Source organism: Danio aesculapii, chromosome 20, assembly GCF_903798145.1.
Source record: "Danio aesculapii chromosome 20, fDanAes4.1, whole genome shotgun sequence".
Classification (NCBI taxonomy): Eukaryota; Metazoa; Chordata; class Actinopteri; order Cypriniformes; family Danionidae; genus Danio; species Danio aesculapii.
The window spans coordinates 32804460-32818087 of NC_079454.1; the positions used below are offsets into that span (position 1 = coordinate 32804460).

Consider the following 13628-nt stretch of genomic DNA (forward strand, 5'->3'; position numbering starts at 1 on the left):
ACACACACAGAGACAGACGCTCAGTGAAAGTGTCCTGGTGAGCGTGTCTGACCTCTCCTTGTTGAACTTGAGTGAGTGCAGCACAGCTGGTCTCTTCTGTCGCAGGTTCCACAGGTGAATACTGTCATCAGCCAAAGCACTCACCAGCGCCCCCTACAGCACACAGACAGGAGAAAACACAGCGAGTGAGATATACAAATACTAAACACACTGATTATACCGTGTCTTGGTGAGGTGACAGAGCTTACCACTGAACACCCATGCCAATCATACAGTACAAGTTAATTAGTAATTTATCTAATTTTGAATAAAAGCTTTGCCATTTAGAGCTTTTTCTTTTTACTCTAAAAGTTTATTTATTTTTTTTATGCAAGACAATACCAATGTTTTACTTCAGAAGAATTAAGAAATCAACAATTGGTGGAATAACCCTAATTTCATATATATATATATATATATATATATATATATATATATATATATATATATATATATATATATATATATATATATATATATATATATATACACATACGGCCACTTTATTAGGTACACCTGCCCATCTGTTTGTTAACGTCACATTTCTAATCAGCCAATCACATGGCAGTAACTCATTGCATTTAGAGACAACCTGCTGCAGTTCAAACCAAGCATCAGAATGGGTAAGAAAGGTGAATTAAGTGACTTTGAACAGAGCAAGGAGTATTTCAGAAACTGCTGATCTACTGGGATTTTCACGCACAACCATCTCTAGGGTTTACAGAGAATGGTCCGAAAATGAAAAAATATCCAGTGAGTGGCAGTTCTGTGGGCCTTCTTGATGTCAGAGGTCAGAGGACCAGACTGGTTCGAGCTAATAGAAAGGAAACAGTAACTCAAATAGCCACTCGTTACAACCGAGGTATTCAGAAGAGCATCTCTGAACACACAACATGTCAAACCTTGAGTCAGATGGGTAACAGCAGCAGAAGACCACACCGGGTGTCACTCCTGTCAGCTAAGAACATGAAACTGAGGCTACAATTCGCACAGGCTCACTAAAATTGGACAATAGAAGATTGGAAAAACTCTTTATTTCTGCTGCGACATTCAGATGGTAGGGTGAGATTTGGCATCAATTACATAAATGCATGGATCTATCCTGCCTTGTATCAACAGTTCAGGCTGGTTGTGGTGGTGTAATGGTGTGGGGGATATTTTCTTGGCACACTTTGGGCTCATTAGTACCAATTGAGCATCGTATCAACGCCACGGCCAACCTGAGTATTGTTGCTGACCATGTCCATCCCTTTATAACCACAGTGTACCCATCTTCTGATGGCTACTTTCATCAGGATAACATGTCATGTCATAAAGCGTGAATCATCTCAGACTGGTTTCTTGAACATGACAATGAGTTCACTGTACTCAAATGGCCTCCACACTCACCAGATCTTAAGCTAAAAGAGCACCTTTGGGATGTGGGGCACCAGGAGATTCACATCATTGATGTGCAGCCAACAGATCTGCAGCAACTGTGTTATGCTATCATGTCAATATGGACCAAAATCTCTGAAGAATATTTCCAGAACCTTGTTGAATCTATGCCACGAAGGATTAAGGCAGTTCTCTGAAGTCCAACCCGGTACTATTAAGGTGTACTTAATAAAGTGGTTGATGAGTGTATAATATAATATATAACTTTTAACTGATATTTTTTTTATTATAAATTTTATAATAACCAGACCTTTACAGTATAAGATATACAGAATTTTGCTCAAAGCCATAGCTAATGTATCCAGGTAATGCAACAGTGGTCTCTTGTTTTTGTATTTTTATGCATTACTACACTCTCAGAAATAAAGGTACAAGAGCTGTCACTGGGGTGGTACCTTTTTGAAAGGTACATATTTGTACTTAAAGTATACCTATTAATACTTCAAGGGTACATACTAGTACCAAAGAAGTACAAAAGAGTACCTCTGAGGTACCAATATATACCTTTTAATTACAAATATGTACCTTTCGAAAAGGTACCACCCCAGTGACAGCTCTTGTACCTTTATTTCTGAGAGTGTAGAGTGGTACCTTACTTACAGGGTACAATTTGTACCTTTTTAAAGGTACATATTTGTATGTACCTAAAGGGTCTGTATTGATACCTTAAAAGTACTAATTAGTACCTAAACAGAACAATAGTAAACCCGTTTTAAACTGTTGAGTATTAATATACATTTAAGGTACCAACATTGACTTTTACTGTAGGTACAATCAGGTACCAACTTTTTCTATACATCAAATAATTCTGAAAATGCCCTTATGTACTAGAAACACAAGTGTTTTCTCATTATTAACTGTTGATAATGTTAATAAAATGTATTAATCAGCAATCAATGATTCTAGGATGCATTTTCACGTTGTAAATCATAAATACCTGTAAACTAAATAAACTAGCTGTCTCTGAAACTTTATTTGCTGATATTTGCAAATAGGTTTCACATATTATTTTGTTTTGTTTGCTTTGTTATATATTTACAACATTCAGATTTTTGTCAAGGCTCTGCTTGGTGAAAAATGCTCCATGACATACTGTACCATATTCGATTGGAGATAACCTATTCATTCTGCAGCATTTCTGGAGGCTTGTAAGACTGGAGATACAGTAGTGGGTGGTGAATATGTGTGTGTGTGTTTGTGTGTGTGTGAGAGTGTGGAGAAATAAATGGACAGAGAGACAGTGTGGGTGGGACAGACAGAGGGGAAGGAGGAGGGATGATACCACTAAATATCTCCTTTCCATCCAGGCACTGGCAAAGTCAGACTCTATACACACAGACACTGATTTTCCTCTCCTTTATAGAGGCTGAATATAAAACAGACAGTAGTCTGTGCTGTGTCCCAGGTGTCTATGTGTCTGTCTGTCTGTCTGTCTGTCTGAACAGGTTCTGCTTGGTCTGCTGAGCTACAGACAAACACACACACACACACACACACACACACACACACTGAGACTGAACATGTATACACACAAACAGGCACAAATGAATGTGTGAAGGAACTCAAAATAACATTGCAGCTCAAAAAAGCCAGTGAAGCCCAGTCATGTTTCTTAGCTAAAACGAGACAATCACACTGATGGCGAAGAGCATCATACAAATGTTTTCTAGGAAGGTAACTTCCTAGAAAATACACATTAATTTAATAAACATGTGTGCATGCATTAATATATTACATGCATTTGCAATTTTGAGTTATGAGAGACATTTATGGTTTTAACAAAGAGCTAATTGAAATCAAAACTGTTTCATGTATTATACGTGTGTCTTTCACCAATAATACCATTTTGGAAGCTTTCAAACATTAGACTAATTTCAAAAATGCAATAATCTTCATTAAAAACATAGTTCCATAATATTAGTAGTATAGCTTTATTTCAAAACTTCATTTTTATTTCAAGCATTCGTGTAGCTTTGGTGGTAAAACATGGTGATAGCAACCCAGTCTTTGGTTTCATTCTCAGTGAACACAAATACAGGAAATCCAAAAGGTGCAAGTCACTTTAAAGCCAGGTAACCGGCTTTTTTTTTGGAGGTATGCATTTTGTCTAGCTTTATTTTCCATTGGAAAATGTACAACATTGGGTGTGTTGTGATCACCAGGTGGGTTTCCCTTGTGGGCACTTCACTAGATATTCTTCATGACTATAACACCTATCATGCTTTGCACTAATCCAAGCAACTATTCATTCATTCATTTTACTTAAGCTTAGTCCCTGATTTATCAGGGGTCGCCACTGCGGAATGAACTGCCAACTTTTTCAGCATACTGTATGTTTTACGTGGCGAATACCCTTCCAGCCACAACCCAGTACTGGGAAACACACATACACTCTCACACTCACACACTCATACACTATGGCCAATTTAGTTCATCCAATTCACTTATAGCGCATGTCTATGGACTCTGGGGGAACCGGAGCACCCAGAGGAAACCCACACAAACACAGGGAGAATATGCAAACTCCACACAGAAATGCCAACTGGCAACTCAAACCAGTGATCTTCTTGCTGTCAGGTTTTATTTTGGGGATTTATTGCTCTGTTCTTGTAATGTGTTTTGTTTTAATATTGATCTCACATCTAAATGCACTCTATGAATAAGCATAAAGAAACATTAATAAAAGACACCAAGTCACAATTTCTGAGTTTTTGTACAAGCTGGGATTCGAATTGAGCAAGGACCACTAGGCTATGTGCGATTGTGGGTTTGTTTACGACCCTGTCAATAAAATGCAGATTTGCCAGATATGCCAGGTCTCGAAATGCTTGTGAAATGAAAGATTTTTTACATCTCTTTAATTATGTGACCTGGGTGTTTTCGGAGCAGTTTTCAAAACATCTGCGGTTCAGGATCTCAACACCAAGTCAAACCATCAATAGCGTCATCCCTATATCCTGTTGAACCTTTCCTGTATTGCCATCCCTTTATTCCAATAAAGCTGCGTTTGGACCTTTAACCCGATTGTCTGCACCATTCATAACAGAGTGCTCTAATTTTCAACATTCAGCCATGTGATAACTTAACATTTTTTCAAAATTACTATTTCTTTGCAATATAAATTTAGAAATGTTTTTATTCAATGAATCAAATGTAAATTTAGGGACTTTTATTGGTAACATTTGGAACAAATTAAGTAATCTTGGTAAAGCATTCATACGAATCGATTCTTCAATCAAAGAGAGAGAGGGAGAGCTGACCAGCGATCTAGATTTTCCATAATATTTTTAAGTACTTTCTTGAAATTTGTGTTATATAATTGATCCAAAGGGGGAATGAAGATACCCAGATACTTAGACACGTTTTTAAGACATTTAAACATGCTTTTAATTTGGCAAAATTGCAATTTTGAGTAATTAAGTTCAAATTTCAAATGTATTATTAGTTTTTTATTATATATCAGTTTAATTAAATTAAGTATCATATATATATATATATATATATATATATATATATATATATATATATATATATATATATATATATATATATATATATATATATATTATCATATTCCATTGTAAGGTTAGCTCTTCCCACAATTTCAATAATTTATTCATTCATTTATTCATTTTCTTTTCGGCTTAGTCCCTCTGGGGTTAATCTGGGGTCGCCACAGCAGAATGAACCGCCAACTTATCCAGCATATGCTTTACGCAGCAGATGCCCTTCCGGCTGCAACCCATCACTGGGAAACACCTATACACTTTTATTCACACACATACACTACGGACAGTTTAGCCTATCCAATCCTCCTATACTGCATGTCTTTGGACATGTGGGGTAATTCGGAGCACACGGGGGAAACCCACACAAACACGGGGAGAACATGCAAACTCCACACAGAGATGCCAACTGACCCAGCCGAGACTGGAACCAGCGACCTTCTTGCAGTGAGGCGACAGTGCTACCCACTGCGCCACCGTGCAGCCCCAATTTCAATAATCAACCTCACTAAACAGAATTTAAAATGTACACATTTTAATACATTTATAATACCTTATAATTAATAGATTTTTTTCTCAAATCTTTTTTGCTGTTGTTGTAATGCACAACTGAACATATGATGACTAAAATAAAATATGCTTTCTAAAGTGCTCAAATGTTCAACCTTAAACCAAAGTTCAAAGTCCAATGAGAAAAGTCTTTATAAATAGCCATATTTTCCTGCGAACACACAGTGCACTAATCATTTTGACACTAAGGAGCACGATCTACAAGACAGCTTAGTGTAAGAGATCCCTGCGGTCCTCACTGTGGGCAACACTCTGGGGAGAAAATGGTAATATCAGCTTCCTCTGTAGGATCCCTTTAGGCCCACTCTGGAGGACAAGAGAGTCTGTGGCAGCAAAAGGCTCTGGGTTAAGGGATCAACTAAGCCTCTTGAGCATTCATCCTGGATTACTTAAACTGCCTCTTGGAGCTCCATGGGAATCAGCTCTTAGCATGTGGTTGAGAAGGACACAGAAAGATGGAGGGTGGGGAAAAAAAAGGAAAACACTCACTTCGTTGATGAGAAACTGTAGCTGGATGACGGCTGCTCCACTCTCATGCTGACAGTAACACTCCACACCGGGTCGACCGAATCTGAAAGGGTTCTGAGTCAAGGAAAGTGTCAGTAGATCAAGACACTTTGGATTAAAATATGATGATTGTTAAATCTGACATCGCACATCGTTTCTGGGTCAGAATGACAAATGATACTAATACACAGTTGAAGTCAAATTTATTAGCCCTCCTGTGAACTTTTCATTCTTTTGAAAGTATTTCCAAGTGCTGTTTAACAGAGCTTTTTCAACACGCTTTGCCATAATGACAGTACATCATATTTTTCAGTTAATTTGCAAGATACTAGTATTTCAGCTTAAATCTAAAAATATATAGTTAATTTCTTAAAAGAAATATTAACCTTAAATACAAAAATGTAAATAATAATGACCTTAAAATTATTTTAAAAGCCTTTGCTCGGTAGAAGAAATATTATAGGAAATACTTTGAACATTTCCTTGCTTTATTAAAAGCACTTTTAGAAAAGAAGAGCTAATAAATCTTCCTTCAACTGTAAGTGATGCAATATAGGAAAACCTGTCACATTCTGTATTAGGACATTTTCAGGGAGGTCAAAAAAAAAGGATTCAAATTAGGTTTTTATTCAATTATTCTATAACATCTTGTCCATTATCTGTGAAAATAGGTTGCGAAAATTCACTTGTTTACTGTAGGAATTCACTTTTTTAAATTCGATAACAAAGGATCTAGTTTTCCAGAGATGGGTTGCGACTGGAAGGGCATCTGCTATGTAAAAACGTGCTGGATAAGTTGGCGGTTCATTCCGCTTCGGCGACCTCAGATTAATAAAGGGACTAAGCCGAAAAGAAAATGAACGAATGATTAAAGTATCTAAATAAACTTTATTATTAATGGTAATAATAAAGTTTACAAAGTGATGTAATACTTTCGAAATCACGATTACTATATATATATATATATATATATATATATATATATATATATATATATATATATATATATATATATATATATATATATATATATATATATATATATATATATATATATATATATATATATATATATATATATATATATATATATATATATTACTGTTGTGTACACCATGATTCTATATAAAATTCAATCCAATGTGTGATATGACCAAAAAGTAGCAATATATGAATATTTTCTCAATTCAAACGAGGTAGAAGCTTGGACCCAGAAATAGTATTTTATACGTAACGAATAGTGAAGATGTCAGGAAAAGTAAAGAAAAGTGCATGTAAAGAAAAGCAAAAAAATGTTAGATTCACCATTTATAAATATAAAAAATACTTGCTTCTGGGATACAGTCAGGCAAAGACAGTAGTGTACACCATGATTTCATTACAGATCTGCTTGATGTATGGTAGGACTAAACAATGGTCATAAATGGTTGACTTTTACCAATTCATGTGAACAGTGGCTTAGACTCGGAAACAGTATTGTATATGTCACAGCTTGAAAAGTGGATTGTTTCTGCGTTCTATTATTTATTTTCTTTAATTAAAGGCAGTGCTATGGTAATATGCATGCCAGTCATTGTTCACCCTCAGTGGACATACAAGTTAATTAGCTCTGCCAATCTCTCTGGCTTTACTGCTAGCAAGGAAGTCTGTCAGTCACTGTCAAACGTGCTCTCCAAAAGCCAGTAATGAAAACAACAGCCCACTTTAATATTAGTTTTGTTTTGACAACATTTACCAGTGTCATACAATCACCCTGTCTGAAAAAGCTGTCAAAAACTCAACTGTGCCAATTTATTACAGCTTAAATTCAAAATTCATTTTTAAATTTAAATATTAAATTCACGTGTAAAAGATACATTTTCATGCTGTAATGGAACAAAATGTTACAAAACCCCTGTGCTATATCATCATAATTGTAAATATGTAAAATCTCTCTTGATTTTGAATAGAAAATAAAACTAAATATAAATTCACTGAAAAGTGAAATGCTGAATTTACATATGGATTTTTTTTGTTTGTTTTGGTCTATTTAAAAGTCCTTCATTAAATTAAATTAATCTTTTGTCCCACTCATAAACACTTGTTTCAAAAAATTTTTATATTTATATTTTTGGACAAAAATATCGATGTAGTCTATTTAAAAATAGATAATTAATTACAATTATTTTCTGCCATTAAGTCTGAATGCATATATAATGTATATCTGGAAAAATGGAAATTTATTATTAATTATTTTTATCTTGTCAGTTCTCTGCATTTACTTGTTTTCTTTTTACCAAGTACTTATTTAAATTATTTTTTTAAATCATTCTGACCGCCTTTGGCATTAAAATGACAACTTTTAGACATGTTTATGAACATTTTTGACAACATAATACAAATGGCTTAACTTCAGAAAAGCTAAGAAATAAATATTAAGTAGAATAACCCTTACGTTTAAATCACACTAAATCAAAACATTTGCGATTTTTACCATCAATTCAACAAAAAAAAACGAATATATATATATATATTGTGTGTGTGTGTGTGTGTGTGTGTGTGTGTGAGAGAGAGAGAAAGAGAGAGAGAGAGAGAGAGAGAGAGAGAGAGAGTTTGTGTGTGAGTGCATATTTTTTGACTCAGCCATAAAGTATTTTTTTTATAAGTGAATAAGTTTTTAAGCTACAAAATTAAATTCATTGCTATTTTATTATTATTATGCAAGAAGGTATACAGATTACATTGAAAGACATACAAGAGAGTGAAAAACAAAGAACAGAGATGAAACTGATGAAAAAAAGGAAAAAAACAGTCAGATACAGGCAGGTGTGTGTGTACATGCGTCTGTGTGTGTGTGCATGTAAACGTAATGGGTGGACAAGTAAAAGTACATAAATAAGAAAACAAAATATATATATATACAGTATATACATACAACATGCATAACAGTAGAAAGCATATTAATATAGATCATAAATATTAAAAACTGAAGAGAATCATAAAGTCATTCATTCATTTTCTTTTCGGCTTAGTCCCTTTATTAATCTGGGGTCGCCACAGCGGAATGAACCGCCAATTTATCCAGCATATGTTTTACGCAGCGGATGTCCTTCCAGCCACAACCCAACACTGGGAAACCCCCATACACTCTCACATTCACACACATACACTACGGACAATTTAGCTCCTTCAATTCACCTATAGCACATGTCTTTGGACTGTGGGGGAAACCGGAGCACCCAAGGGAAACCCACACGAACATGGGGAAAATATGCAAACTCCACACCAGGGCTTAAACCAGCGACCTTTTTGCTGTGAGGCGATCGTGCTACCCACTGCGTTACTGTGACACCCGTGATAGTAATGCATTGATAGTAATAATATGCATTGCTATTTTAAATATCCTGTTTATTAGCAACACTAATTTAATTAGAGAGACTTTAGCACCCAAATATTTAAAAAATAAAATAAAATAAAACATTTGCAGTTCCTTATTTTTGTTTAATCAAAAAGTAATCACTACTACCATCATTAATCATTAACAACAAAAAACCTGCATCTCGTTTTATGCAGCTCTACTTTGTGAAAACTATGTAATTTCTCAGCAGGCTTATTGAGCGCCTGGCACGTGGTGTGTGAATGTGTGTGTCTGTGTTTGTGCTGTAGCGATATAATTTGATGATAACCTCTACTGGGAACCTGGGAACTGCACACACTCATATTTCCACAGCAAGGAAAGACGGAGAGAGGGAAAGGGAGAAAGAGAGAGAGAGAGAATGAGAGAGAGAAAGAGAGAGAGAGAGAAATAAGAAAGGGAGGCAAGAGCATAATGCATTTACGCAAATGCAATCAGGACGGCGGAAAGAGTGAGGGAATAACAATTAAAAGAGATTAAAAGAGTGATCACTAGAGCTCAAACTGTTGGCACAGAGATAAGATGCAGACAGCAATATTGTATAAAAAGACGTGTAATGGAGTCTTGCACTCCGGAGGATTACAAATGCCTGATGATTGTGTGCAAGTATTATGAGTGAAAAATGTTAATTATGAACATTATGAAATATCACACATATTAATATTCAGCACTAAACAACTATACTAAATAATCTTGTTGCTACACAAACACAATCGGCTCTGAAAAGACACTTCTCAGCTGCAAGTTGCACTGTACTGGAGTGCCTTCATTTATCACCTAGAGGAAGCCAGTACAGTCATTCAGTGGCTCATCCCGTCCATCCATCACACACTTTGAAGTGACAGGGATGGAAGATACTGGAGGAAATTGTGTCTGCCGATAAGGACACGCCTTGAATCCTCATACATCCTCTGACCACCTGAAGCTGTTTGCTTTAAACCCTCATGATGTAATGAGTACAGACCACACACCCGGCTGATACAGTGAGGTGGAAGAGCAAAAGATGTGGGTCAAAAAAGGATAAGAAAAAAATTATAATGCACCAAGAAAGAGGACCAGAGAAGTATATCCCTGCGTGAATGACAGCACAATCTGGAGAAAATGCCAAAAACTGCCAGACATCACAAACATGTTGACAAGAGGGCAAAGCGAGCATGAAGAGAATGCTGGGAGGAGAAGGATGAGGCTGACTCTATGCCCACACGCAATAAAGTCCAGTGGGCTGTTTATGTCTATAAAGAAAACACCCTTTAAATCTTTTCACAAACATCAATGAGCAGCTTGAGATGTAGCCATCCATTACTAGACAGTAACCACGTGCTTAATATATTAATTATGGCTCAGTTCCAAAACCCAGTGAGCTGCTGCCTATAGAGACATTAACATTTTAAAGGCACTTCCAGGCGAATCACAAAATCATATAGTCTATGACAAGTTCACTGCCGCAGCAAAATTATTATATATATAAAGATGCATCTAGAAACCCAGTATATATATATATATATATATATATATATATATATATATATATATATATATATATATATATATATATATATATATATATATATATATATATATATATATATACACATACACATACCCACCGGCCACTTTAAAAGGTACACATGTCTAACCGCTCATTAACGCAAAATTTCTAATCAGCCAATCACAAGGAAGCAACTCAATGCACTTAGGCATTTAGGTCAAGACGATCTGCTGCAGTTCAAATCATGCATCAGAATGGGGAAAAAAGGGTATATAAATGACTTTGAATGTGGCATGGTTGTTGGTGGCAGATGGGCTGGTCTGAGTATTTCAGAAACTGCTGATCTACTGGGATTTTCTTGCAAAACCATGTCTATGGTTTACAAAGAATGGTCCAAAAAAGAGAAAATATCCAGTAAGCAGCAGTTCTGTGGGCGCAAATGCCTTGTTGATGCCAGAGGTCAGAGGAGATTGGCCAGACTGGTTCGAGCTGATAGAAAGGCAACAGTAACTCAAATAACCACTGTTTACAACTGAGTTATGCAGAAGAGCATCTCTGAACGCACAACATGTTGAACGTTGAGGCGGATGGGCTACAGCAGTAGAAGACCACACCAGGTGCCACTACTGTCAGCTAAGAACAGGAACCTGAGGCTACAATTCGCACAGGCTCACTAAAATTGGACAATAGAAGATTGAAAAAATGTTGTCTGGTCTGATGAGTCTTAATTTCTGCTGCGACATTCGGATGGTAGGGTCAGAAATCGGCATCAAAAACTTGAAAGCATGAATCCATCCTGCCTTGTATCAACGGTTCAGGCTGGTGGGGGTGGTGTAATGGTGTGGGGGATATTTTCTTGGCACACTTTGGGCCCATTATTACCAATTGAGCATCGTGTCAACGCCACAGCCTACCTGAGTATTGTTGCTGACCATGTCCATCCCTTTATAACCACAGTGTCATAAAGCCATGTCATAAAGCGCAATCATCTCAGACTGGTTTCTTGAACATGACAGTGAGTTCACTGTATTCAAATAGTCTTAACAGTCACCAGATCCTAATCCAATAGAGCACATTTGGGATGTGGTGGAACGGGAGATTCGCATCATGGATGTGCAGCTGACAAATCTGCAGCAACTGTGTGATGGTATCATGTCAATATGGACCTTGTTGAATCTATGCCACGAAGAAATAAGTCAGTTGTGAAGGCAAATCCGGATCCAACCCGGTACTAGTGAGGTGTACCTAATAAAGTGGCCGGTAAGTGTACATATTTTTTTAGTTGCAGCTATAGGTTTCTACTTTCAAGTGGATTTAGAGGTTTTTGTGGAAGAAAAAAAGACAAGTGGATTTAGTTGGTTTTGATGCAAAATAAAATCTAACTTGTTAAAAAAAACAAATTGACTTTCTGAAGAGATATTTTTGAGAAAAAAATGTTATTCATTTATTCTATTTTATTCATTATATAATTTTCATATAATTTATTTTAAAATGAAACTACTGAACCTGATTACAGGAGCCTGATAAAAATGCAATGTAATTTTGACTTTTATTAGAATGTTCTCCATTTTCAGTCACCAATCATACTAAGTACATCCACATCTTTTCCAGAATAGTTTTCTTTGCCATCTACATTTTTTTAGTAAAACAATTATCATTTCTATAGCTTCATCAGTCTTGCCTTTTGTGTGAATGCAGCAGCTCCAGGCACATGAACTACAGCTCAAATATAACTGGACGGCCCATTCCATTGTAGTACAATGAGAGAAAAATTGGCCCAATTTACAATTTTGCTTTATCATTATTGATCGCACCTGGTGTGAATATAGCACCATAGTGATCTATTGTTTTGATTCAAAATCACTATTGTTTTTACAATTGCACTGTTGCTTTGAAATGTGCAATTTTATTCGATGATTGACATAAGCTCAACCGAAACACAAAGAGAGGGTGGGACATAGAGTAGCCCCCATGGGCATCGCTAGGCCTGTTTTACTACAGCTACAGCCCCCCTATAGCCCCCCTATATTTCTACTCAGACCCCCTAAAACTTTTCCGATTAGCTCATAAACTGTAGACCAAATTATCGTCTCTGTCCTCTTTAAATTTGATATGAAGACAGCAGCAGAATTTGGCTCCTCCCCGACTTTTGTTTTTCATGTGATCAGCAAACCACAGCTGTGCAGAGCGAAAGAACAAGGTGTGTTTATGGATAAATTGTTATAAAACATGCTTATTTGCAGTTGTACCCCAATATCAGATAGGAGCAATCAGGTTTCCTGTGCTCACCTCATAATCACAGCTGTATCCTCCAGAGTAAAAAATTTTACTCTTAACGAACATTTTACTATTTTTATTTCAAAATGAACTACTGTTATAAAACACATTACAGTGCATGTGGCATTATTTATACCACAGTCATGCACAGAAAGTATTAAACACAGTGACAGAACCACTTGTGTACTCAAAATGTACTCATTTTAACTGTCAGAGTCACTGACAGAGACAGAAACATGTGCTGTCTTGTATTAAAAATATTTCCTATTCTAATATTATGATTCAGTTAGTGAAATATGTGAATTAGCCTGTAGGTTAAATATATATATATTTCATATGTATGCCATTTAATTAGAAAAATGCCAGTTTTATTTATTAAATCCATGGAAACAATTTTTTTTTCTCACAT

The 13628-nt window shown here is 35.9% G+C and overlaps 1 protein-coding gene across 2 annotated transcripts in view; it reads right to left on the reverse strand.

Annotated features, from left to right (window-relative positions):
• stxbp5a (syntaxin binding protein 5a (tomosyn)) overlaps positions 1-13628 on the reverse strand; it is a 166146-nt gene that overhangs the window by 101400 nt on the left and 51118 nt on the right. For both annotated transcript variants that reach the window (XM_056481621.1, XM_056481620.1), the window contains exons 3-4: positions 6042-6123; positions 53-153 (exon numbers count right to left, since the gene is read on the reverse strand). In XM_056481621.1, the coding sequence (XP_056337596.1) occupies positions 53-153; positions 6042-6123 (183 nt within the window). The remainder of the gene's footprint in view (positions 1-52; positions 154-6041; positions 6124-13628) is intronic.